Genomic DNA, 24382 nt, shown 5'->3' on the forward strand with positions numbered 1-24382 from the left:
CAATTGACTCCATGTCTCCGATTGGGAGGAGGCATTAGGAGCCAAGCCTATGATAGAAAAGCACTTCAAGCTGTTAGTGCAGCCCCACAACCTGTTTTAAAATGATGCCAAACATTATTCATGGAGTTTTTCTTTGCCTTACATGGTCAGGGTAGAAAATCCCTTTACATGACGGTTTTATAAAAAGCCCCAATTTCAGATTGCATTATTTTCATGGATTTGCTATGATGTAAATTGTGAGTTAAAAACTTATATTAGGATTTGCTGAAAAGCAGGGGAAATGATCCACAAATATGTACATTAGAAACAAGTTTGCCGTCTCTTTCAACCCCACGTATCGACCAAAGGGAGTCTTGGATGGGCCATACTCCTGTGTTGTACACTAGGTGGCAGCAGAGCATCTTTTTAACATCAAGCCAGAGAGGACTTGTGTTGACTTCAAGTGCTGTCGGGAATGTTTTAAATTACCAGGTGACGCGCATAAAAAACTGTCAGAAGGAAGAATTAATGACTGGCAAACTGGGAATTTTCTTTTGACACGAGTTTTTCCAAAATGTGACATCCACGGAACGGAGAGCACACACGCCTTGATACATCAGTGGTTCCCAACCCAGTCCTCAAGTACCCCCTGTCCTGGAAGTTTTTGTTTCAGCTCTACTCTTTCACACCTGATCCAATTAAGGCCCTTGCACCTTCACGCACGCCCTCTTCAGGTAGATCTGTTTCAGCCAATTAGCATGAAGCCCTTAAATGGATGGGAACCACTGTGATACATAATGGCGCACCATTAAGGCTCAGGAAATTAGTATACTTTGTTAGAGATTAGAGCTGTGGCCTGTAGTCCACTCTTTTGGTAAGGGGAATCAGTGGTCAATGTCACAAGGCATTTTATTCAAGTCAAAAGTCAAATGACAAAGCAGAATAACTGTTAAAATATCTTCGGTTGTGCGTTATTACCGTTAGCGTTACCGTTTACGACTCTCTGATGGGGACCTGAAGGCGGTACTGTTCCACCCCTGCCTGCACTGGCAGCTAAGCTAAAGCCACAGGAGTGAAGCTAGCGACACACCATCCTACCCCTGTGCCAGTCAGCGTCCCCTCTCAAACCTGTGGTAGCACGGTTATAAAGGCTCTGAGGTACCTGAATGCCCTCCCACACGTAACGTTGTGTGTTATTTTACTGCATCAACTCACAGCAGTAAGTAACGTTAGCTCTGCCGGAGTTAGCTTAGCCTGCTAGTGTTACTTGGCTAAAACTCCTGCTCTGGTAAGAATGACTGGCCTGGCATGTTTATTCCCTTCTGCTCACATTTTGATAGCCTAGTTAAGATCACTATCCTTTGCGATAGGAGGTGTGTAGCGTTCAATTCAGCACTTAATAAGTAATGACTCTACAGTGCCAAGTGGGATGACAGTCACTGATTTAGCTAACATAGCTTGTTATTCAAGTCTGTGCTAAGCTACTGGCTAGCCGGGCATGCAGAGTTGTGAGTGCATGTGTTGCTAACTTTGAAAGATACTGGTGGTTTGTACGGAATGTGCCTTACATTTAGCAGCTAGCTTTAGCTCTGTCCTGCTATTTCCCTGCGCAGCTATGTTTTAACTAATTGAGAATAATGTTGATAGTCTTACTGGATGGGGTTAGCAGATGTAAGCATTAGAGCTGCAACTAATATTGTCATTACCGGTTAATCTGTCGGGTTATCTTCCTAATGAATACATTAGCGGCTGGGACCATAACATGTCAGAAACCGGTCAAAAATGTTAGTCACAGTTTCCCACGGGCGAAGGTGATGTCCTCAAATGTCTTGTTTTGTCCCAACTAACAGTCTTCAACCCAAAGATATTTAGTTTACTGTCACAGAGGGCTAAAGTAGTCAGGAAATATTCACATTTGAGAACATTGGATCAGAGAAGTTGGACTTCTTAAAACAGTCGGTGATCTATTGAATGGTTGGCAATCAACTGATTATTTAACTAGTTGCAGCTCTAGTAAGCATCGTCACCTCTTTATTTAGTACAGGCTGAAAGCTTAAGGAGTGAAAACCTGAGCTGTTTCTACTTTAGAGGCATTGTTTTGATGTGGGAATGTAGATTATGGAGATGCTCTCTCTCTTTGTTTCAGTGCTGAAGATGACCAATTTCACCCTGGTGGACTTACAAATCTAGCGATGTAAACTGTCCCGATCCCTGATAATTCAAGTAGTGCCTCCATAAACAAACAACAAGCCTCAGACTGAAGGACTGTGACGTGAACAGATAGTGTCGTGCCTGATTTGGCAGTCGACTGGTGAAGACGGTGTATGTTGGGCTGGACTATAGTGTAGCTCCCCAACGCAGCAGTGGGCCTCCTCTCCCTCCTTTCCCTCTAGTCTACCAGTGGGACTACTATGCCTCTGGGCCTGGGAAGAAGAAAGAAGGCGTCCCCGTTAGTTGAGAACGAGGAAGCGGAGCCCATCCGCGCAGGTCTCAATGTCCCAGGTATGGATGCCCTAGATGGAGGTGTCGTTGGGCTGGGAGAAGGTGCCACATCTGAGGGTCTGCCGCCCCCACCCAGCAGCCTGCGGCCTCGCCTCATCTTCCACACCCAGCTCGCTCATGGCAGCCCTACAGGACGCATCGAGGGCTTCAGTAATGTGCGGGAGCTTTATGCCAAGATTGGCGAAGCTTTTGGGATCCCTCCAGCTGAAGTAAATGATACTCATTTGGTAGTCATATGTCATGTATTATGAATAGTATGAGGATGTGTAGGTGTGCTGCAGGTCTCATTTGCTGTGTTTCTGTGTTCCTCCCCAGGTTATGTTCTGTACACTGAACACTCATAAGGTGGACATGGAGAAACTGCTGGGAGGGCAAATTGGGCTAGAGGACTTTATTTTTGCCCACATTAAAGGCCAGCGGAAGGAAATAGAGGTGTTTAAAGGAGAGGACGCACTAGGGTTGACTATAACCGATAATGGAGCTGGTTATGCTTTCATCAAGGTGAGCACTGTTGAAAGGGTCAAGGAATATTTTATGAATGTGTCAGGAAATGCATGACTGAATATCTACAGCAATCTACAGCACAGATGCTCATATGCTGCATTCATACTCTGGATTATATACTGAATTGGCTGTCCTGTTTTCAGAGAATCCGGGAGGGCAGCATCATCCACCAGATCCAGGTCATCAACGTTGGGGACATGATCGAGTCAATCAATGGCCATGGCCTGATAGGCTGTCGACACTACGAGGTGGCCAAGATGCTGAAGGAGCTGCCCAAAGGGAAGGAATTCACCATCAAACTGGTGGAGCCTCTCAAGGCCTTTGGTGAGTGGCAGGAAGACAATAGGAATCATCATCATTAATTAAGGTTTATTTATAATTCACTCTAGTTGGGGCACCAGGAGCCCATAAGGCAGTGTGGCAATGCAACAAGCCTTTCTGACTTTTTGTCACAGTTAATTGACACCCTGGAAGCCATAGTCTCTTTCTTGTGACTATTCAGGTGTTAGTAATGTTTGGATTTTATGGAAATCCTATTGCTATTTTAAATATTTTTTTGATACATCAGTTATGTTCACAGTGTGGCTTGCAGGGTCAATATTTATAATGTAATTACTTTGCATTTAATACTTGAATAGACACACTTAACAAAATTATCAGAAAAGCAAACAGCAAGTTGACAAAGGAAACTGTCTCTAGTTGATAGTAATAGCTTGATGACATTTTTGCAACTATTTTGCTTCAGTCCCCAAAACTATTGGGACAGTTGATTATTTGCATTGTTTTGCATTGTTTTCACAATCCATATTGCACTTTAAATTTGTGCAGACATGATCAGCCAGCGGTCTGGAGGATCCAGGTCAGCCTCAGGGGTGCAGCTGGGCACAGGCAGGGGCACCCTGCGCTTGAGATCCAAGGGTCCCGCTACTGTGGAGGAACTGGTGAGTGTGGTAGACCGCTGTTTAATGTATTACTGGACAATTATGGAATGTCCTCATTGAATCCTCTGGATGTGTTTGTTGGCTTTTTTTTATCTCCAGCCCTCTGCATTCGAGGAAAAGGCCATTGAGAAGGTGGATGACCTTCTGGAGAGCTACATGGGTATCAGAGACAGCGAACTAGGTAAGTGCATGTGCAGGGGGGAAATTTGACTAAATGAAGTCGCCTCTACATCTGTTATAAGTTTGTGGCATTAGTGTGTGTATTTGTTGTGTGTGCCCTGAATGCTCTCTAACCTGTCTCTCTCTCTCTCCTGCTTCCCCTCTCTCTCTCTCTCTCTCTCTCTCTCTCTCTCTCTCTCCCTCTCAGCGGCTACCATGGTGGAGCTGGGGAAGGATAAGAAGAATCCTGACGAATTTGCCGAGGCTTTAGACGAGACGCTGGGAGACTTTGCCTTCCCAGATGAATTTGTTTTTGATGTCTGGGGTGCCATCGGCGATGCTAAGGTCGGCCGGCTGTAACCATGGAAACCAACCGAGCAGAACCACCTTTGTGGGTGTGTGACACCCACAACAAACAGCACTACTAGGAATCACTACACTACCGTCATGAGTTTGTTTTTATTCCAGTTGTACTCCTACTGTTTTTTTAATGTAGAGTGTACTCTTTTGGGAGACTCTTCCTGGGAAAAAGAGGATATAACCAGTTCATGGGAGAAAGAAGCAGACTGTGATGACTGCTTTTGTCTTACAGTGTTACAGGACCAAACAGTCTCACGAGCAAACAGCTGAACACAAAAGCTGAGGTAATTATGTACCATCAGCAAGTGCTTTTACATCTCCTCTGGCTTTTTTTTTTTTTTCTTCAGAAACTGTGGGCACACTGATGAGCATTCCTCTTGATCTTGACCACAGCAAATGAACCTGCATGTCATTGTTGTATTTCTTGGCCTTGGAGCAAGTCGAGCACAAGTCTCTTGTGGGAGAGAAATGAAGAACTAAGGCTAACACAAAGGAAATCTTTGATACTTAGTTTAAAAAAAAGAAAATGTGATTTTCCACATTGCACTGTGTTGCACTGCGCTGTAAAACAAACAAACAAACAAAAAAAAAAAACACAAAGCAAAACAAAAAAAAAAAAAAACAAATGGCACTGTACCTCACCTGGGGAGCCACCACAGTTATCGCACAGAGCTAAGTGTTATCATCACAGAACTGGAGTGGGGTTTTGTGGTTGGTGTGGACTGTGCCCCTCTGAAACGTGGCTTCATCCGCTCTGTCCCAGGCGCCTGAGGTACAGTGTCGTTCGTTGTGAGCCAACTCTGTGTTACAGTTATGAATCATGAGTCTTACAAGCATGTGCTGTTGTGTTTTTATCCTCATAACAAATTCTGTTGGATTTTATGTTCTTTTTGGTAAAAGTGAAGAACTGTTGTGGTCGCAGAAGAATACTAGTAAATTGTAGCTGACCGTGTAAAAGATTAATGGCGTTTGTTCACCATTAAGACACTCCACACTGTAATGAATCTGACGTGTACAGACAGCAGCACATTCCTGACATACCTATCATTTGCCAGTATTAAAGAGAATCAGTGTTCATTTACCTTAGAAGGAATATTCCATTGTTTTGTGAGAATGAGCGGCAGAATGGCGCCCTGATTAGTGGATTGTGCTGACTTACTTTATTTTTTCGTTTCTTTTAGCGTCTTTTTTTAAGCTAGTGTGTTTTTTTGCAAGGTTTTTTATACAAAGTGTTGTGACATCTGTTCTTTTAAAACCAGCAGAAGGTTGTGTAACAGATGAAAAGTTGCATCTTGTTTTTAAAGCATTATAGAAAGCAGTATTAATGACAGGGTGGTCATAAGATGGAACCAGTCGTGCACAAAATAAAATTAAAAAAAAAAAAAAAAAAATCAGTTAAGAATACAAAGCCTTCATTTCAGCTCCTTGTATACAGCTATTGCATTTTCCAGAGAGTGTATGCATTGAAGAGTCTGGTGCATGGGGCTGAAAAATTATTAAAAAGTATGCTATCATTGGAGCGGTATGATACCAAACTACTTCCATCTTGTGTCAAGCTGACTTGCATTGTTGGGAGAAAAAGGCAGCGTTGAGTTACCAAACACCCGCTACTCAACATAGCTAAGCAAAATGTCTTAAAATAACTTGCTGTTACGATTTTAGTATCCTCACAATACAGTATATCCAAACATATGAAGCTGTTTTGAAGTATATGGATTGTTTTATGTCATTTAATGCTGATGAGTATCTAGACGGTTTATGTAATGAGACTGATGCTAGAACACTGTAACACTGAGAAGAAGAACACTATTTTGATGGCTTTCTATTACACTGTTGTCAATGTCCAATTATAATGAAATAATAACGACATCGGCATAGCAATTTTCTCTCTGTGTATTCTTTGCTACATATGCTTTCTGGTGTTAATCGGGGAGTAGCTTACATAAAAAAACATACCACGGTGGAAAAAAATAATCAGGTTTGTTCTGTTTTATTTTGGAGAAAACTTATTTTTCATGAAGGTCAGATGATGTTTTCCTCAGACTCAATAACTCAATTTGCTGCCTCCTGCCTCTGGTCCGTTCTGCACCGTTCCTATACCACATTCCTGAAGATGTGTGTTTGTTGTCTCTCCCTCGTCCTCTTGAAATATGTACGATGTTCAGCCAGACAAATCAGTTTCAGCAGGGCATCAGAGTTAATGTAATATGACACACCGCGGTAAACTTGATATCACTTGTCAAGCCCAGTCGGCGGGGGTCACTGCGAGGGCTCGCATGAAGTTGAGGCAGGTGACAAACTTGAGAGATTTGTCCCAATTAAATTTGAATGACCTGCGCAGCATTTAGAGCAGATTTTTAAACACCTGCTTGCAGGGGTTGCTAAGGCCATAAAATTTACACTGGAAATGTGCTGGAAAAAAATACTGAATGTTTTAGAAGTCATGAAATTTAAAATTATGATACCAAGGTTATAGTTTTTGTAAATTTACATGAGTAACTTTGAAACGTGACGAAAAATTTTAGTACGTGGGAATGCAGTTGGACTGAAAAGCAGTTGCTTTGAGTCTCAACTTGAAATTTCATTAATGGTTGCTTTACATCACTGCAGCGCTGTAGCCACGAAAATGTGGTGTCAAGTTATGGAAAAAAAGTGTGGGAATGCTGTTTTGACTTTTTTTTTTACATTGCGGTAACTTGTGCCAGCAAAACCATACAGGAGCCTTTTGAGTTGGCTGGAAAAACTGACTTTTGTCTCTGTTGGAGACAGTATGTTTTATATTTATATGCTTTATAGAGTCAGTGTGGCCCAGTAGAAGAGGAGTGGTGGTGTGTCCTTTATTTACTGGAGGTGAAGTAAACCTGTTCTTCAAGTCCCTGTTGATCTGTAGCCCTGTTCCCTCATGCTGTGTGCACTCAAGCAGCAGTCCAGTCTCTCTTCTTCGCAGTGAGAAGCAAAGCAGAGGGAGGTTTTCTTCATACCGAGTGCAAGGCTCTGCTGTTCCCTTGCAGCTATTGAAAAAAGAAGCCACCTGCCAACAGGAACCAGCCATGGCGTTGCGTCCGCGGGCTTCCTCCCAGCCTGGGAAACCTTCCTTCCTCCACAGTCCCAAGGTGGCCTCTGCCCTTCGCCCACGGGCCGTTTCCTCACGCTCGGGCTCCATGCTGGAAGAGGAGCTGTCCTGTCCCATCTGCTGTGAGATCTTCAAGGACCCCGTGGTGCTCAAGTGCAGCCACAGCTTCTGCCGGGCCTGTCTGCAGCAGTTCTGGAACAAGAAGAAGGCCCGGCGCGAGTGTCCCGTCTGCAGGAGGAAGTGCTCCCTGACCGAGCCCACGGTCAGCCTGGCCCTGAAGAACGTGGCTGACACTTTCCTGAGGGAGCAGCAGCGTCAGGCGGCCACGGCGGCGGGCACGGGGGACCAAGCAGCAGCGGAGGCGGAGGTGAAGTGTCTCACACACGGCGAGGTGCTCAAACTCTACTGCCAGGATGACTCAGAAGTGCTCTGCTGTGTGTGTCACACCTCTAAGAAGCACCAAGGCCACAGTGTGTGTCCACTGGAAGAGGGAGCTCAGGACCTCAAGGTGATGTGCTCTTGTTTAACTGCAGTTTGAATTTATCTCACTGTTTATTTGGCAGGGATTTTTCTTATTAACTGTCATAAATACACAAGCTCATGACAATGAAAATGCAATGAAAAGACTGGATGGTTTAGTGTTGTAATATATGAAACCGCAGCAGTGATTTACCACGGCTGTGAAACTTTGAAAACTTATTGGCACTGAGGCCCCTGAAACCCTGTTCAGCAGAGGAAACCAAAGCCTCTTGTCATCTTGGCTCAGTGTCAAAGTTACCCTGCAATGTAACACTTTTAAAACAAGGGTTTCAAACTTTTTCATGTCCTGGACGAAATCAAGGTAGAAAAAATGCCAACCGGTTTTGCCTGGCACGGTCTTCTTTAGGGCATGGCTGGAAAGAGGTGTCCACATTTTTGCTTGTTTTGAGTATTACATTTTTAGATGCCTTAATAGTCAATGTGATGAGAATAAAATGTAATGTTTCATAATAATTTCCATTGCAACAATTTCTGCTGAATTTAATTATAGTGATATAAACTATAGTTAACTTTGCTGAGGGGGTGGCTCACTCTTTGAAAGCCACTGTTTTGAAATATTCTCTCCACTCTCCACTCTCTCTCTCTTACCCTCCATGCACTGTTCCCTCCTCAGGGCGAGCTGAAGAAAGAGCTTATTCCTCTGAAGAAGAGCTTGCGTCACCTGTATGAAGCCAAGCAGGAGTGTGATGACACAACTGTGCACATCAAGGTATCAATAAACACAGAGGCTCACAAAACAATGGAAGACCAGCATGACTACCGACATGACTGTGACTGAAGCTGAGCCACACACTGTTAGTGTGTAAACATGTCAAGGAAGGTGCTTGGAAAGCCGCCCACTTTGTTTTCAGGATACATATTCTTAGATGGTGCAATGAGGACAAGGACACGAAGTGTAATACATAATACATATTCCCAATTCATTTGACACATTCAGGTTAAGAGTCAGTACATTTCTTTGTTTATACTCTTATAAAAACAGAACTATAATAATCTGATAATACATTTTAGAAGGATACTAGACAAATACCATGGTCAAATGATCTAATACACAGAGTCCTTTGAATACTTATAGTTATACAATAGAAGATAACATTAGGGTAACTATAAAGTCACCACTTATTACCATAGACATGCTGTAAAGTCCCCATAGGAATATAGTGTGATTTATTTACAGTATTCACTGATTGTACACAGTGTTAAGGACTCTTCATGAGGTACACTGATGATGTGAATCCAGTTAAAGGATATTACCCTTTGTTGATTTTCCTTATTAAATCTATAGGGGGACATGCAGATAAAGAAAAGCAGGCAAAATTTTTAAAACTTTGAGGCAACTAAGATGTGAGATGTTGTGCAGGAAAAAAAGGGCTGCACCTCAATATCAGGAGGATACCCTTAAAATAAAGTGAATTCACTTTGTGCATCGACCCCTAGAACCAGAGCCAGGCGACAGAGAAGCAGATCAAAGAGGAGTTTGAGCAGCTGCGTCAGTTCCTCCAGAGGGAGGAGACAGCCAGGCTGGCCGCCCTGCAGGAGGAGGACGAGGAGAAAAAACAACTGGTGAAGAAGAAGTCAGATGGCATCACTCGAGATATCCTCACCCTCTCTCACGCTATCATCGCCATTGAGAATGAGATTGCATCCAGTGATGCTCTCTTTCTGCAGGTGAGTACGCTGTGAAACTGCTCCTTTTGATTTCATCTGAACATACGAAAGGGTGGACAGAGACTATTGCAATAATCCATTTTTTTACATTTCAGAACTATAACAACACCAAAAAGAGGTGAGGTTTTTTTTTTTTTTTTTTTTTTTTTATATATCTTCTGCCAGTGTCTGCTTTATACCATATGGAACCTACTAGTTGTTTTATTTTGTTTGATCCCTGTCTGGGATATTCCACTCACAGAGCTCAGATCACACAGAAGGATCCAGAAAAGTTGTCAGGGGCTCTCATAAATGTGGCCAGGCATGTCAGTTCCCTCAAGTACCAGGTTTGGGAGAAGATGCTCGAGCTGGTTGAGTACAGTAAGCACTGACTGTTCTGTGCAGCTGTATCGTATAAAAATAAAATGTCTTTTATGTAAGCCGGTTGTTTTACCATAGCCATTAGTCAGTCCCTGCCTGTCTTCCCTCTGCTTCCTTTAGCCCCTGTCACCCTCGATCCCAACACTGCCTACTCCTGGTTAACCCTGTCCAAAGACCTGACCAGCGTGGCCAACAGCGGCTCTGTCCAGCAGCTCCCAGACAACCCTGAGCGTTTTGGCCACTTCGTGTTTGTGCTGGGCTCCGAGGGCTTCACCTCGGGTCGCCACGCCTGGGAGGTGGAGGTGGGCGACAAGGTGGACTGGATGCTCGGGGTGGTGAAGGAGTCCATCAACAGGAAGGGCCGCATCTCAGGCTGCCCGGAGGGTGGCTTTTGGATGATTTCACACTGCGAGGGCGAGTACTCGGCCATGACGCGGCCCAGCACCCCTCTGGAGCTGGCGGGGGAGCTGACCAGAGTCAGGGTGCAGCTGGACTACGACTCTGGAGAGGTGACCTTCTCCAACCCTGTCAGCATGACGCCCATCTACACCTTCCACGACTTCTTCACTGAGAGGATGTTCCCCTTCTTCTGTCCTGGAGCCAACATAAATGGGAATAACCCCAGCCCTCTGAAGATCTGCACTGCCAAAGTGGCTGTGTGGAACAGTGCCACCTGGTGATATGGAGGTGCCTTACAGTTAAAGGGATAGTTCACCCATTTCAAAAAAAAAAAAATAATAATAATATTTAACTTACCCCCTTAGTAGTGATGTTCTTCCCTCATGAGGGCCCTAATGCTAACTATTTGTCATTTGGTAACTTTCTTTGAAAATAACCACCTAAATCCACTTAAACATGGGTTAACAGCATATTGACAAGTGGCATCCTAAAAGAAAATGCATACATGATTACCAAGTGCACCAGGATGATGATTCTACGGTGGGTGTATGTACTGGTGTGTTACACTGCCTTAGATTAACATAAAAATCAAATGATCAACACTTTAAAATGTGCCAGTTAGCCATGACTGACAAATTTTCATCTGGAGTCCCTGCCCACGAGGTTAAATGGCTGCACCTAAAAGAGGAAGTAAGGAATTTATACAATTTAAAAAAAAGCAGCAGAAAAACTATGAAAGAAAACTATATATCTTGAGAAATATCAAGAGGATAATAGACTTTGAGGGAAGACATTTTTTGTCCTGTAAACTCAGACTTAGAGAGGAACATCTTCAAAAACAGAAAAAATGCAAAAAATTCAAAATATGGGATTAAAAAAGTGCAGAATCAACTATTGCTGACCCTATTTTACTCCAGTGTTTATTGAAATTAAAAATGTAAGCAAAATGTAAGCCCCAAAACACAGCAAATACAGATAATATTTTCATTTTGTGTTGTCTACTATTATTCTTTGGATTAAGAGCTCAAACAGTCAAAGAATGAAAATTCATGATTGTTGTTGGTGGTGAATGGTGGATCTCAGATTGGGCTGTTCATACGAAGTATGAAGGTGTATGATAATGCAGTGTTAGTCAGTGGACAAAACAGTCTGTTCGGTGCTTTACGCTAAAAATAATTGGCCTCACTGTCTTGGCCTGATGTTGTTCAGTAAGGTAGTACATTTTGCTGTGATGCAGATAGGTGGCGCTGTCAGGGGCTTGTGTTCATGTGTATAAGGCTGGGGGCTGTAGAGAGTCTGGGCGGCCCGTGCAGTTGGCCGGTCTAGGTCAAAGTCCAGGGCCACTTTTTCATCCCAATCAGTTCCTGCTTGGAGCATAAGTAAAATAATTATCAATTATTTCAAAATGAGCAAACCATCCCTTTAAGGACACTAGTGTACTTTACAGTCAAGGAACTCAATCAAATCATTAAGTCAGATGATGTCAATATGAGTGTTCTTCAAAATTGTTTATATTTTATTTAATACTTCTATGGAAAACATGTCGAAATAGGTTTGTGAGTGAGTTGAGCATGATGTAAATATGCAAAGCAATCTGAGCAGCATAGTTTGTACTTTACATTTTACCAAAAAAAAAAAAAAAAAAAAAAAATGACAGACTGGCAGCCCAAGTCCTTGTCATCCAGTAAGGCTCCGATCTGCCTCTTGGTCAGGGAGTCCATCACACTCGGCAGACACTCGAGACTCTTGAGCGTCAATCTCCCCCTGGTGGTCACAAACACACATTTAATATGCTGGATCACACGCTAAGGGGGTGATTCTCTTCACCTGTAATCTGTCAGGTCACAGCCAATCCAACCTAACTTTGCAGTAAGGAGTGTCTGTAAACTACTCTCTTTCCCCTCTGTTTCTCTTTGACCTGTAATTAATACTACTGTAAATGCTTGTTTCTTCACTGTCTTCACTCGTTACATGTGATATGTGAGATCATCCAGCATGATGTGAACAACATGCTCTTCTGTTAATAAAGTAAATTATGATGCAAAGTCTCATTCTGGTTTCCCACATTGTTCCACTGCGTCCTTTGGACCTGCAAGGTCAGTGGAAACTGGCTCGCTGATCCCTTCTCCACCCATATCGGTGTGCAGGAGGCAGGAGAGCAAACAGGATCTCATCCTTCCTGAACTCCTCTGAAGAGCACACTGTCAGCATGTTTAAACCTGTCTGGTTAGAGGAGAGAGGGAGGAAAAGGAGGGACAGGAAAAAAGAAGGGATGGTGTTAATAAAAAGTCGTCTGGTAGAACAATGGAGGTGATGGTCCGGCTGTCCCTGAGGCTGGGTGGAAGACAGGGCTTTGGGGTGTATTTGCCAGCAGCATATTAGTGGTGTATAAATTAGTGAGCCACAGCCAAGGGAGTAAGTGTTAACCTTGCTGATGCGGTTATGAGATGGCAGGGAACGAGATATATGTCTCTTGTCTCTGACTGTTGCCATGGAACCCATTACCGAGAAGACAATGACAGCTGGTTTGCTGCAGGACATCCCTGGTGTCCCACTGGCATTTGCTGCTGCCTGCAGGTGAGGCAGGAACTCCTAATGATGGCCAGAGGGAAGGAGAGAGGGACGGATAAAGACAGGACTGAGGAAAGGTGAAGAAAATGTAGCAATCCAGGAATAAGGTGAACACAGGGCTGACACCATAATTACCCATTTTAACTTTGTTCATCGTAGTATCCATGAAGCTCTATTTCTCATGAAACGCTCTACTTTAGTGACATTGATCAGGCCCATAACCTCGGTGCTGAACGCAGCCTGCACGTCCTGTGGACTGGTGGTCTGCATGGTGCCGTGGGCATGGACCCCCACATTGTTAACCAGCGGGTTGAGAGCTCCTGTCTTCAGCAGAGAGTCCCCCTTGCTGGGCACACTGTTTTATGGTACAAAGGTCAGTGGCATCTGACAGAGAGAGAAAGTCTAGCACCAGCAGCGGTCAATAGCAGACACTCAGATAAACATCAGAACACTGGGCCACTCATACAGTAATGTCGAGCGCATGCCTGATCATGAGCGGGGGACAGAGGGGCTATTGATAAGTTTAATGGGACATAACAGAAAAGAACCAAACGCTCTTACCAAGATGGATAACAGTGATGACAGTAGGGTTGTGCTTTCAGTGTCTGAAATGCCTGTAAAAGAGAGAGAGGATGGTTTCATAACACAGTATGTAGTCATGCAGCTCTTACTAGAAGGGCTTCAGAGGACTCTCACCTCAGTTTTGGGCCCATCTGGACCCTTACAACATGCACATATCTTTTGCCCTGGAAGCGGGGGGGGGGGGGCTCCACCATGTGGTGAATCATCTCCAGACCCAGGCCTCTGCTGGCTCCTGCGATGAGCACACTGCACAGACAGGCTGCCATGTCCTCTGTGTCAGTTTCTGTGTACTTCATCCCTGGCTTTTACACACTGTCTTTTCTGAGTGCCTGAGCCCCCCTCCAACCAAATCACAAACTGGCTATTCGAAGGGTTCAACCTCTTGAGACTGTGGGCCTTCCCTTGGATAAAGCCAAGAAAAAAGGCACTTGATTCACTTCTTGGATGTCTGTAGGTTCATTTGCTGCTCTTTGATCCCACAGACATCCAACAGTGGAGCAAAGATAGCCTAATATTGCCTGTGGACATAACTTCAAACTGCATGCAAATCCATAATTTTGAGAGCTGACTCCAACGGCATCAATTAGTTTGTCTGATTCTGGGAAAATAAGAAAAATAGCAGAATTCCCCACACATAACCACATGGCAGATAATTAGGTCATTTTACAGCATGACCACCTTTTGATAACCATCAAAAGTGTGTTTATTCTAAATCCTTTATTAGCATTCATTTTTCATCCTGAGTCTCTGAGCCTCCCTTAAAACTGCTCCCCTGAAGAGGCATGCCTCCAGCTTTTTAAAACCTCTGGACAATTTCCAATTCCATATGGTGCATACACTTCGATTCAGGAGGTGGGGAATTCTGTTTGTTCGTTACAGTCACATACTGCAATTATTACAGCATGGGAAGCTGCAGCATTAATGTAAACTGAACTGAAATAAACTTCCAGATGCAGGCATGAGGGAAATGCAAGCGGTGGTTACAACAGGCGATGGTGGTGATGTGTAAACATGCCAGCAGCTGGGAAGAGGGGTGACTCACATTGGGCCCTGGGAAGCTCTGAGAGCAAGAGGCAACACAGACAGTCGAGTCATAGTAATGGAAATAAAGGAATGTCCTATGGGCTGATCTCACAATTAAGACTGAGCTATTTTTGCACACACACTGACAATGCCTTATTCTGTCATTGTGAGTGTGTACGTGTGGGCGCTCATTAGTATTCCTCTGAAGAGTAATCAGATGAAAAATAACCAACAGTTTGCCTGGTTACATTGGTGAGAATGTTTATGAGAGATCAGGTTTCTGAATTGGACAGAGAGTCACTGATTAATGGAAAGGAAGGTTTTTACAAAGAATAGCCCAATTGCCTTGCTTTGTGCAAACGAACATAATAACAATAGGCACGATCAAAAGCCACAAGAGTCTGTGGTCATTAAAAGAAATGGCTAAATATATGCAATCACCACAGGCTCTCACATACTAATGTGTGTGACAGTACAGTGTCATGTACCTCGGATGTGTTGAAGCAAAAGCAGCTGCAGTGTGTGAGCTGGACAAACCAGACAAAGAAAACAATGTGTCAGACAAATAAAGTGATTAATTGTGAAACGCAAATAGCACGAATGCATTGGTGCCTGGTGGCTGTCTATTCAACTCAGTGTCTGTCTCTCCGAATGTATAAATATGATTATAGCGAGTGAATCAGCTGCTGGGATTCCTACCGATGAACTGCACAAATTGACACTGGAACAATAAAACAAAATAATAGGCTATATATTGACTTTAATATGTACATATTTTCATCTGTTCAAATGTCACTGAAGCTACAGCAGTGGTGCTGGCAGAGATGCCAATTAGCATTCCCACCACATGGCTGCACCATTTCTATGTGAAACGGCACATTCGGGTTTCCAGGCAAAAGATTCACAGAGGCTTGCACGTCCTTGGTTCCACAAATGCACCGCAAAAAAAAAAAAGAAAAAAAAAAAATCACCAACATGACGTAATTCCACTTGTGTTCAGGGCAGTTTTAGCTGTTCCAGAAACAAATGCTTGAAACAAAGTGAAATGGGGCATATAAATCCACTAGTAACAAGAGGATGAAGAGAAATTGTCAAACAAGTTGATTTGCCTTGGAGACAAGTAGAATTATCGCACCCTTTCGACAGATTTTCCAGGGGAAAAAATACGATTTTAAGAATTGATATTCGATTAACTGACTGGTTAAGATGGCTGTTTTTTGCAGTGTGCATGTATCTGTAACATGCATGCCAGCAAAAGCAAGCTGGTGGGGGGGCGGGTGGCTCACACTGATTGACAGAAGCAGAGAGAGAGAGAGAGAGAGAGGGGGACCTTGAGGAGGAGGCAAAAAAACAAACAAACTGGGGGTAGGTTTGTTCTAAGAGGATTCATATACCTGAAGACATGGACAAACTTGGATGCACACACTGAAGACAGCGATGTGACTGAACGCCATTGGGCTGACGAGGCCTGCTAGCAGTCTCACTCTGCCGATCTGAAAAACTCTTTGGATTCCTCCACTGCTGGTGAGTGTAACGTGAATGTGTGTTTTTAGGGGCGCCAGCAACAGGTGAAAAGTTTCAAAAAGGCTTTATGAGACCCAAAAAAACCCCACAGGGTGCGCACTGCAGTGTCAAATACATCAAGTAACATTAAGTGTGACGAAACACACCTACAACATAGAGAAAAACACAACGAAATACATCCCTCGGCTTCCATTTGGCAACGTGTTCCTTTGGCTGTCCACATTAGAACTGGCAGTGTCTTGCTCTTGATCCGTAAGCATACGTAACACACTCACTCATACGTCTGCATACATACATACACACACACATACACACTGCACGTGATGCAGTAAATAACATGCACATACATAGATATATAAATACATATTCATTAAATGCACTTTTGTGTCCCCAGCTCTCTGCTTTAAAAGTAAGAAGGTGCATAAATAAAACATTCCCGTCATTGTAGAAAAGGTCCATGCAGGTCTGGCTCCTCTGAGTTCACCGAGACTGGATGTTGAGAAAGTGTGAGTGAGGAGCACGAACAGTATCTCTGCCAATTTGGCTGTATTCCTCTCCAGTCTCACCCTTTTCCAATTTCTCAGTTCTCTCCCTCTCTCTTGCTCTCTCTCTCTCCCATGAGTGTGTTGTTGTTGTTGTTGCTTCTCCCCTGTCTGGCACTGTTGATATATTTGTCTTTGTCCTCTCACAGATGGGTGCTGTCCTGCGTATCAAACCTGTGGCTCTCTGTGCGCCCGGTGCTGCACTTCCTGCTGCTCCCTTGATTGGGCACCAGGGAGAGGGGGTCTGGTCTGATCAGGTACCTGCAGATGGGAGTGCAGCAACGGCAGCCTCAGACGGGGTGGCAAATAGTACCCAGTGATACTGTTAATTTCATGTTGTTTTGACTTACATGTGTTATCAATTATTATATTGGCTTCATGTACTCACACAACATCATGCAGCTCCAGTCTGGTGTCTGGAGAGGGGTTGATGAGGATGTAAGACAGTCTGTTTCCTTGGTCTGTCATCCCATCTGACAAAGGAAAAAAAAAAGTGGTGTGTAAGACAGGAAATGAAACATCACAGGATATAGGCTGTGCTGCATCCGTAGATACAAAATAAAGGTTAAAATTAGCAACGATAAGCAAGATAAAAATGGACATAAGTGGAATAAACAGTAGTCTGGTAGGTCCGCTCAACGGAAGAAGTCTTCATTGCTTATCTGCATGCCATGAGCTGTTTTCGCATTTCGGAAGACTTACTGAAGCCGGAGGGAGAGAGGCCCAAATGTTTCATACGGGTTCGCACCAGCGCGTTGAGCTCCTGTCTCTCCGAGCGCCTGAACAGGGTCAGTCTCTGCTGGCTGATCCTCTCGGCTGCGCTGCCCGGCCCCCCCTTGGTCGTGCTGGGGCCCCGTCCCCCCTTCCTGCTCAGCCGGCGCGCCCACTGCATGCTCTTCCTCCTGAGGAGCGGGTGGTCCGTGGAGTGGGAGGTAGAGGAGGAGGAGATGGGCTCTGAGGACGTGGAGTTGCGGTGGGGGCCAGTCCGGGACAACAGGGGCTCTCTGGGTTCTCGGGTGTCCTCATAATCCTCCACCGTGATGGACACCTGGGACTGAACAACACACAGCTCAAACATTTCATTTCCTCATGCCGTGTAATCAACGTGTTATCACAGGGACTTAATGAAATCAATTCTTCACTGTTTGCTGCCACTGATCTCCCCAAATGAAGAGACATAATTTTTTTCTGATCAGACTGAAAATACCCTGAGTGCTTCCAACAGATTTGTATGCGTAACCGGGATGTTATTTCCAGCCTATAATGCAACAAAAGGGTTACCTGAGGTGACACAACACAGCTGTCCAAGATGCATTCCTTTGCATAAATCGTCCAAGCTCCTCGTGTATGTTTTGTGAATCCTGACATACTAACATATGCACTGTGTTTTATAATAGATCTCTCTCTGGATAATATAGCTATAAATTTTCTTATTACTAAACTTAACTTATTACCTTCTGTTGCATATGAGGAGTACACGCATCACAACAAAGAGTTGGCTATCTCATGTCCAGCTGTTATAGACCTACTGCCCCCTACTGCACACACACACACTCCACCTCTTACAGGACAGGAAAGAGTGACGGTGCTCACAATGGAGGTGAAACCATCATGATTTATTGCCTTCGATATGTGACACTGACCAGAAAAACAAAACAAAACATCAAAACATGGAATCTGGTACAAGTCTGATTTCAACATAACTGCGGCAATTTGACAAGAAAAACCCAGCGGACAACAAGCCAAGCAGCCGGCGCAGAGACAGTGAGAGCACAAGCATGATTGGTATAACAGGGAGATGAAACGAGCTGTACTTTGGGCAATAAAGCCAGGAGTCGCCCATTAGAGCTTTTTGACTGTTCATGCGCATGCAGGTCATTTCAGTATGGAGACCTGCTCAAATTCATACTGGATACAGGTCGCCGCTGAATGTTGACAGTAAGACAACAAAAACGTGGGATCAAAGCTGAAAGTCAGATTTGAGCACTAACGCCTGCAGTGCGAGCGTCGCCTTTCTGATCTTTCATTCAGTCTCTTTCAAAGTGTCCGTTTTTCATCATCATCCGAACTGTGCACATCTAAAACCTCACTCTGCAGTTTGTCTTTTTTTTTTTTTTTTGACAAACTCATGACTAGTTTATTCCCAGCAGTAACTCGTGTTTGTTATTTGACTTAGCCTGGTTAGTAGCAGCAATTTGGAATTTGACTGGTTAATTTAAGGAACAAGAAACGTCGCTACATGATGCGTATTAGTGGCGTAAAACCACAAGTGATCATGTTGTTTAAAATAAGAGCAAAGAGGGCATGGGGGGATATCCTGGGAGATAGTGCCAGCTGGGGACACAATGACAAATTCAGGAAATGTCACAGGAAAAAAAAAACAGAAGTCTGAAAAGTCTGCTATATGTCTTAATCAAATTCAGTGGAGGAGCTTGAAATGTTACTTCATCACAGTTTCTTGTCAGTCAGGAATGTGCTGTGTATTGCTTTTCCATGTAAAGCTATTCAGAAAGTCACGGTGTTAGATCTGACATTTGGCTGCCTCACCCTGCATGTTAATTGTATGGCTTTGTTAGCCATGACAGTGATCAGTGCAGTTTGATCAAACAGACTGATTGAGCTAAATTTGCCATTTGGGTCCTCTATATTATCAAAGTTTACAGAGCACAGCACACATGATGTTTTCCAGTATTTGTCTGTTTCAGGTACAAACATTCACACTGAGTCTCTTCCCTGGAGCAATTGCAGGTTAAAGAATAACCACTCTTGAAATAATCCGACACTGTTAAATACCATCAAACAGTGATGTTAAATACTTTCCAGGAGGTATTTTGTGATGTTGGTTGGATTTTACCTTTTTGTCCCTCAACCTGCTTTGTCTATTTCAATGATCTCCTATATTTATAGAATGACATTCAGCACCACCCACAGAAAGAGTGACCCTGCTGCAGGCAGCTATGGGTTTTTTTGTGTAGACAGATAGAGAAATAACAGAAGTGATAGCAACAGCAATAGTCGGGGCAAGGAAGGGTGGCAAGAGAGACAGGCGCAAAAAGAGCCTTTCCAGCTGAGAAAAAAAGGAAGTTGTGCCCCTTATTTGAACGCAGCATGCGGCTGCATTGCATTCTGGTCTATTGAAGCTTCTGTCAGAGTGAAAATATTTGATATCTCTGCCTCTTGCAAAATAGATTTCTTTCTGTATGATTGCTGAATGCTGGGACGACATGGTGGCTCTAGGAAGAAACGCTTGCTGTTTGATTCTGCAGGACTGACAATACATGGCATTTGCATTGATGTTTCAGGTAGCTGAAACCCTTTTTGCAGTCAAACTCCATTGTAGAGGTGCTGGACAAATACAGATGAGAAATGCAGCAGCAAACAGCAAAAGGAGCACAGAAACATCGGGTACATCATTAACAGCTGTTTTCTAACCTTGTTTTAGGGTGGATTACTATTTAAAGTGTCTTTCTCAGTAGCAGTTTTTGAGGCAGGGGAAGGTATCTGTCATTCATTTTCACAGCCGGATCAAGATATTTTACCCTGTGACCGTGTTTGCACAAGCGCCCATCACTAACCTCGAGGTTTCTGCCACAGATAATAACAGTGAAATCTAACCTCAGAGACTGGAAGCTTGTGGGCCTCCGTGCGGTAGATGCCTATGGGGATGTCGCCGGTGGAGGAGCACAACTTCTGGTACAGTCTGCCGTAGGTACGGATCCACAGGTCGTCCTCTGTTATTTTCATCTAGGAGAGCGAACAAGCAACAATCACCCTTCGAGGCACCTCAAAACACCTACTTTGCTTTTGGTGGCAAAGTAATGGCCTATGCTCGCATTTCCTGATTTCCCCACAAGCTGTTCATGTTTGGTCACTTACGGCACAGAGGAAGCCCGAGCCAGGCATGGAGTCGAGACCCAGCAACAGTCTGGTGATGGAGATCATGTAGTCTTTCACAAACGACTGGCGGGAGAAAACAGCAGACACAGATTTCCTCTCAGAGATCAATCAAGTATTTCTGATTCTGATTAACTGGAGCAACTAGAAAGAACATGCAAACTCATGCAGCAGGCTGAGAATCAATCCCAGCTTTTTCTCACTATGAGGCAACAAACGACTGGCGGGAGAAAACAGCAGACACAAGGAGTTTGATCTTGTTGGATAACATATATTTGATTTTAGAATAGGCTCTGGCTTCTACAATTTGATGTATTTCCCCCGGGGTAGGATATAATGTAGAGAGGCACCTTCAACAAGTGTAAACCGATGTGTGATCAGTTAGGGAGAGAGAGGCACATTTACTGGAGTGGTGGATGTAAATGATCAAAAATGTGCGGTTTTGTTGGTTGATTTTTTTTTTTAATTCACTATTTTCCAGAATGTAGAAGTAATAGGATCTTCATATAAAATGATTTAAAACATGGTAAATTCTACTACAATTACTGTTAAATGAGTGCATACTCTGGCATGGACAGTCAGCGGAGAAGTTTAAAAAGTCACTTTGCGACTTACAGGATTAGAGTTGTTGTTGTGCGGTGAGAGTGGAGCGTGTGTTCGAGGTTACCTGGTAGAGGAGAGTGTCCAGCATGCTGACACTGAACACCTTCCCCGCAGCAAAGGGCAGGCGGAACATGAAGACAAGGTTGGAGCCCTTCTCCCTCTCCTTCTGCACATCACACACACACACACACACACACACACACACACACACACACACACACACAGAAAAGCAAAAGCAAAAACAAAAGCACACTTTCTAGATTACACTGAGAATGTGCGCACACAGTAATCATCCCATCAAAAAAAAAAAAAAAAAAAAAAAAAAAAAAAAAAAAAGACAAGTGGTGTGATGTAAGTGTCTAAACAGTGAGCGGTGTGTCTGCAACACCGGGCAGGTACCTATCATGATAACATTTTCTCTCTCACTCTTCTTCTTTTTATAACCTGTCATTCTTTCTCTTTGCTTGTTTATTCCTTTTCAGGGTCAGGTAGGGACTGGGACAATTTGCATCGGACAGAAGACAGGCAAACATCCTAGACAGGTTGCCTGTTCATAATATAGATAAAATATCACTCACACTCAAATTCATACCCATCAAACTCTTTACTGAAGTTAAATACACAATACTGTAATGCAAAAAAACATCATTTAAAATAAAAGTCTTGCATTCAAAAATATTACGTCATTAAAAGTATACACATATTAGCAGTATAATCTACTTAAGTATGAAAGAAAAAGAAGCCATTGTGAGGAATGGTTCCTTTCAGAGAATTAAATTATTGATGCATTAACCTTTAAGATGTGTTTTAAGGTCAAACTGCTCCATACACTGTTGACTAGTTTCAACTCTAACAATGCATGAGATTTTAAGAGCTTACTGTATGTTTTGCATGTAAAATGTTTCCTGAAGTAACTAGAAGGTTAAGTGCAGCCATCAGATAAATGCAGCGCGCCAAAAAATATTTCCCTCCAAATACAGAGGAGTAAAATATGAAGGCTCACAAAATGGAAATATTCAAGTAAAGTAGCAGTGCTGGTTACGTTGCTCCTCTACCTTTAGGCAATTTCAATTCACTTGACTTGCATGTCTTTGATAGATAGGGCAACCCGGTTTCCCCTCAGGGATCAATAAAGTATTTCTGATTCTGATTAACTGGAGCAACTAGAAAGAACATGCAAACTCCACATGCAGCAGGCTGAGAATCAATCCCAGCTTTTTCTCACTATGAGGCAACACTGCCCATCGCAAATCATTTCCAATCACAGATAATCCCATAGTAATGTTAATCCCAGAGGGAACTTTGACCTGTGAAGGCAAATGGCACCTGGGAAACAAAAGAGAGGTGGCTCCAGTGGCACAAAGCTCTTACCTTCTCCAGCTTGGACAAAGCCAGAGAGTAGTGGTCCTTGACTTTGAACTGCATGAAGCGCATGTTGGCTGGATGGGTCAGCTCCGTGATGATGCTGAGAGCGGGAAACAGTCTGCGATGATGGAGCGGAGAGACAGAGAGAGAGCATCAGGGAAACTGTCATTGGGCTTGAGTGTGAGATTACAAGTTGAGCAAGTTGAGGTGTGGCCAACCTGTAGAGGGTCTGGACGTTGACGATGGTTTTGGCATCGGCCATGTAGTCTTCCTCGGCAATCATGGAGCTCTCCTTGTCCACCACCACCATGGTGTCAGCGAAGGTCACCCCACACCGCAGCAAACTGTCCAGACTGTTCAGAGACACAAGACAGAAGCGGGGGATGACACATGAGAGGACAAATCAGTGTATCTGTAATCAAACTGATCAGTGAAGAATAAATCCAAAAATAAATAAATAAATCCTCTCAGTAGCTGGAAGCTCATAAATGATTTCAGATGAAGGAAAAAGTGAAAGAAGAGAAACATGGAATATAAATAATGACATCTGCTTGTGCTGTGGTCTGTCTTACTTGTCGATGGAGCCGACTGTGTAGAACACCATGGGGAACCAACAGATTGCCTCCAGGAAGTCTGCCTCAGGTCTGAACCAATCAAAATACAAAGAGATAGTTTTGAGCCTCCCAAAAGAAAAGATTTATACATAATGAGGATCTAGCATCCCTACAGAGCCCGACCCCTCAGTCAGCCTGAGAGCTACAAAGCAGCCTGCTGCCCGAAGAAAACCCTGAAAATAACAGCACTACAGTGCAGTGACTCAGCGTTTTATTGGCTTTTTATTGGATTCCACTCTCGTTTGGCAGACTGCATTTGTGTACCAGCGACAATACATGACACTGGCTCACAATGTGAGTGGAGCGCATTGTCCTGAAAGCATTCAGTGTCTCACAAATCATGTTTACGGTGACCTTAACAGGCTCCCTTTTTCCCCACCACCGGCTATTTATAGAAGAGCCCATTTTACCAGTTGTTACCTGTGCAACCTAGATTTGTAACACTGCTGTCGTGCTCAGAGTTGCAATTTTGGCCTGACGTGTAACCTACTTCGTTTTGATAATAGCCATGGTTACGAGTACATGACCCTATCTTGTCAGATAACATAAATGCTAGCCTCACATGCTCTCCAGCAGCAGCACGATGGGGTTGAGCTCCTTCCTGGGTCGGTAGTAGGCCCGTAGTGGCACAATGAAGTTGTACAAGCCGTTCCCTGCACTCTCCGCTGACACGATGATCAATTTGTTCTTGAAGCCGTAGGAGCGTGCATCCTCAAAAGGGATGTGGTGACAGGCCTAGGAGACAAACAGAGGGCCCTTGATGGGTGCATGGCAAGTGAGCTTTGTAAATTAAGTTGACTCCAGGGAGTAATTTAGATCCCATACCTTGTCCATGCGCAGGCAACAAAAAGGCATTTTTTCCTGCAGCAGGTGGCAAAGTGCGGGGGAGCTACCGATGTATGGGGAGTTCAGCGGATATCCCTTCACCCATCTGAGGACACCCACATGACACATGGCCACAGTCACATCAGAGCAACTTTACAACTCAACATGACCACAAACACTACATCTTCACTGCTTGTAGTAGCTTTATCTATTCAGGAATCAAGCTATGGAATGCATTAAGAAATTAAACAAAGTCATAGCAAAGATGTTTTCAATAAGCAGCTTAGCTCTAACACAAACTGAGGATTAAGATGTATTGCTAAGTAGCTTTAAGGAATGTCTTTGTTGGTCATA

At 43.7% G+C, this 24382-nt stretch overlaps 3 protein-coding genes and 1 pseudogene across 5 annotated transcripts in view; 2 read left to right on the forward strand and 2 right to left on the reverse strand.

The window, feature by feature from the left end:
* The first annotated feature begins 812 nt into the window (after positions 1-812).
* Positions 813-6323, forward strand: gipc1 (GIPC PDZ domain containing family, member 1). Of its 3 annotated transcripts, none has more exons than XM_030058637.1 (7): positions 813-1267; positions 2126-2690; positions 2797-2982; positions 3129-3309; positions 3814-3926; positions 4026-4107; positions 4294-6323. In XM_030058637.1, exons 2-7 carry the CDS (start codon positions 2391-2393, stop codon positions 4443-4445), a joined length of 1014 nt encoding a protein of 337 aa, XP_029914497.1. In that variant the 5' UTR covers positions 813-1267; positions 2126-2390; the 3' UTR covers positions 4446-6323. The 3 variants fall into 3 exon arrangements, with proteins under 3 accessions (XP_029914497.1, XP_029914496.1, XP_029914495.1); XM_030058636.1 differs by having other exon boundaries at positions 813-1198; XM_030058635.1 differs by having other exon boundaries at positions 813-1137.
* Positions 6324-7153: 830 nt separating this feature from the next.
* On the forward strand, positions 7154-11151 carry LOC115364502 (tripartite motif-containing protein 35-like). The gene is made up of 6 exons (XM_030059101.1): positions 7154-8026; positions 8672-8767; positions 9496-9726; positions 9822-9844; positions 9968-10086; positions 10207-11151. Exons 1-6 carry the CDS (start codon positions 7496-7498, stop codon positions 10764-10766), a joined length of 1560 nt encoding a protein of 519 aa, XP_029914961.1. The 5' UTR covers positions 7154-7495; the 3' UTR covers positions 10767-11151.
* Positions 11152-11667: 516 nt separating this feature from the next.
* Positions 11668-13904, reverse strand: LOC115363156 (uncharacterized; annotated as a pseudogene).
* Positions 13905-16778: 2874 nt separating this feature from the next.
* Positions 16779-24382, reverse strand: part of kcnt2b (potassium sodium-activated channel subfamily T member 2b) — a 47982-nt gene continuing 40378 nt past the window's right edge. Inside the window, exons 21-32 of the mRNA XM_030058140.1 lie at positions 24029-24145; positions 23766-23938; positions 23162-23233; positions 22808-22942; positions 22596-22707; positions 21289-21390; positions 20604-20687; positions 20343-20471; positions 19836-19841; positions 17430-17796; positions 17116-17200; positions 16779-16988 (exon numbers count right to left, since the gene is read on the reverse strand). Coding sequence (XP_029914000.1) covers positions 16871-16988; positions 17116-17200; positions 17430-17796; positions 19836-19841; positions 20343-20471; positions 20604-20687; positions 21289-21390; positions 22596-22707; positions 22808-22942; positions 23162-23233; positions 23766-23938; positions 24029-24145 — 1500 coding nt within the window. The 3' untranslated portion in view covers positions 16779-16870. The remainder of the gene's footprint in view (positions 16989-17115; positions 17201-17429; positions 17797-19835; positions 19842-20342; positions 20472-20603; positions 20688-21288; positions 21391-22595; positions 22708-22807; positions 22943-23161; positions 23234-23765; positions 23939-24028; positions 24146-24382) is intronic.

Source organism: Myripristis murdjan, chromosome 8 (genome assembly GCF_902150065.1).
Source record: "Myripristis murdjan chromosome 8, fMyrMur1.1, whole genome shotgun sequence".
NCBI lineage: Eukaryota > Metazoa > Chordata > Actinopteri > Holocentriformes > Holocentridae > Myripristis > Myripristis murdjan.

Coding starts and splice junctions, on each gene's coding strand:
- gipc1 (XM_030058637.1), top strand. CDS start 2,391: ATGCCTCTGGGCCTGGGAAGAAGAAAGAAGGCGTCCCCGTTAGTTGAG. Junction 2,983..3,128: donor CTGGTTATGCTTTCATCAAG/GTGAGCACTGTT, acceptor TCCTGTTTTCAG/AGAATCCGGGAGGGCAGCAT. Junction 3,927..4,025: donor CCGCTACTGTGGAGGAACTG/GTGAGTGTGGTA, acceptor TTTTATCTCCAG/CCCTCTGCATTCGAGGAAAA.
- LOC115364502 (XM_030059101.1), top strand. CDS start 7,496: ATGGCGTTGCGTCCGCGGGCTTCCTCCCAGCCTGGGAAACCTTCCTTC. Junction 8,768..9,495: donor ACACAACTGTGCACATCAAG/GTATCAATAAAC, acceptor ATCGACCCCTAG/AACCAGAGCCAGGCGACAGA. Junction 9,727..9,821: donor GTGATGCTCTCTTTCTGCAG/GTGAGTACGCTG, acceptor TTTACATTTCAG/AACTATAACAACACCAAAAA.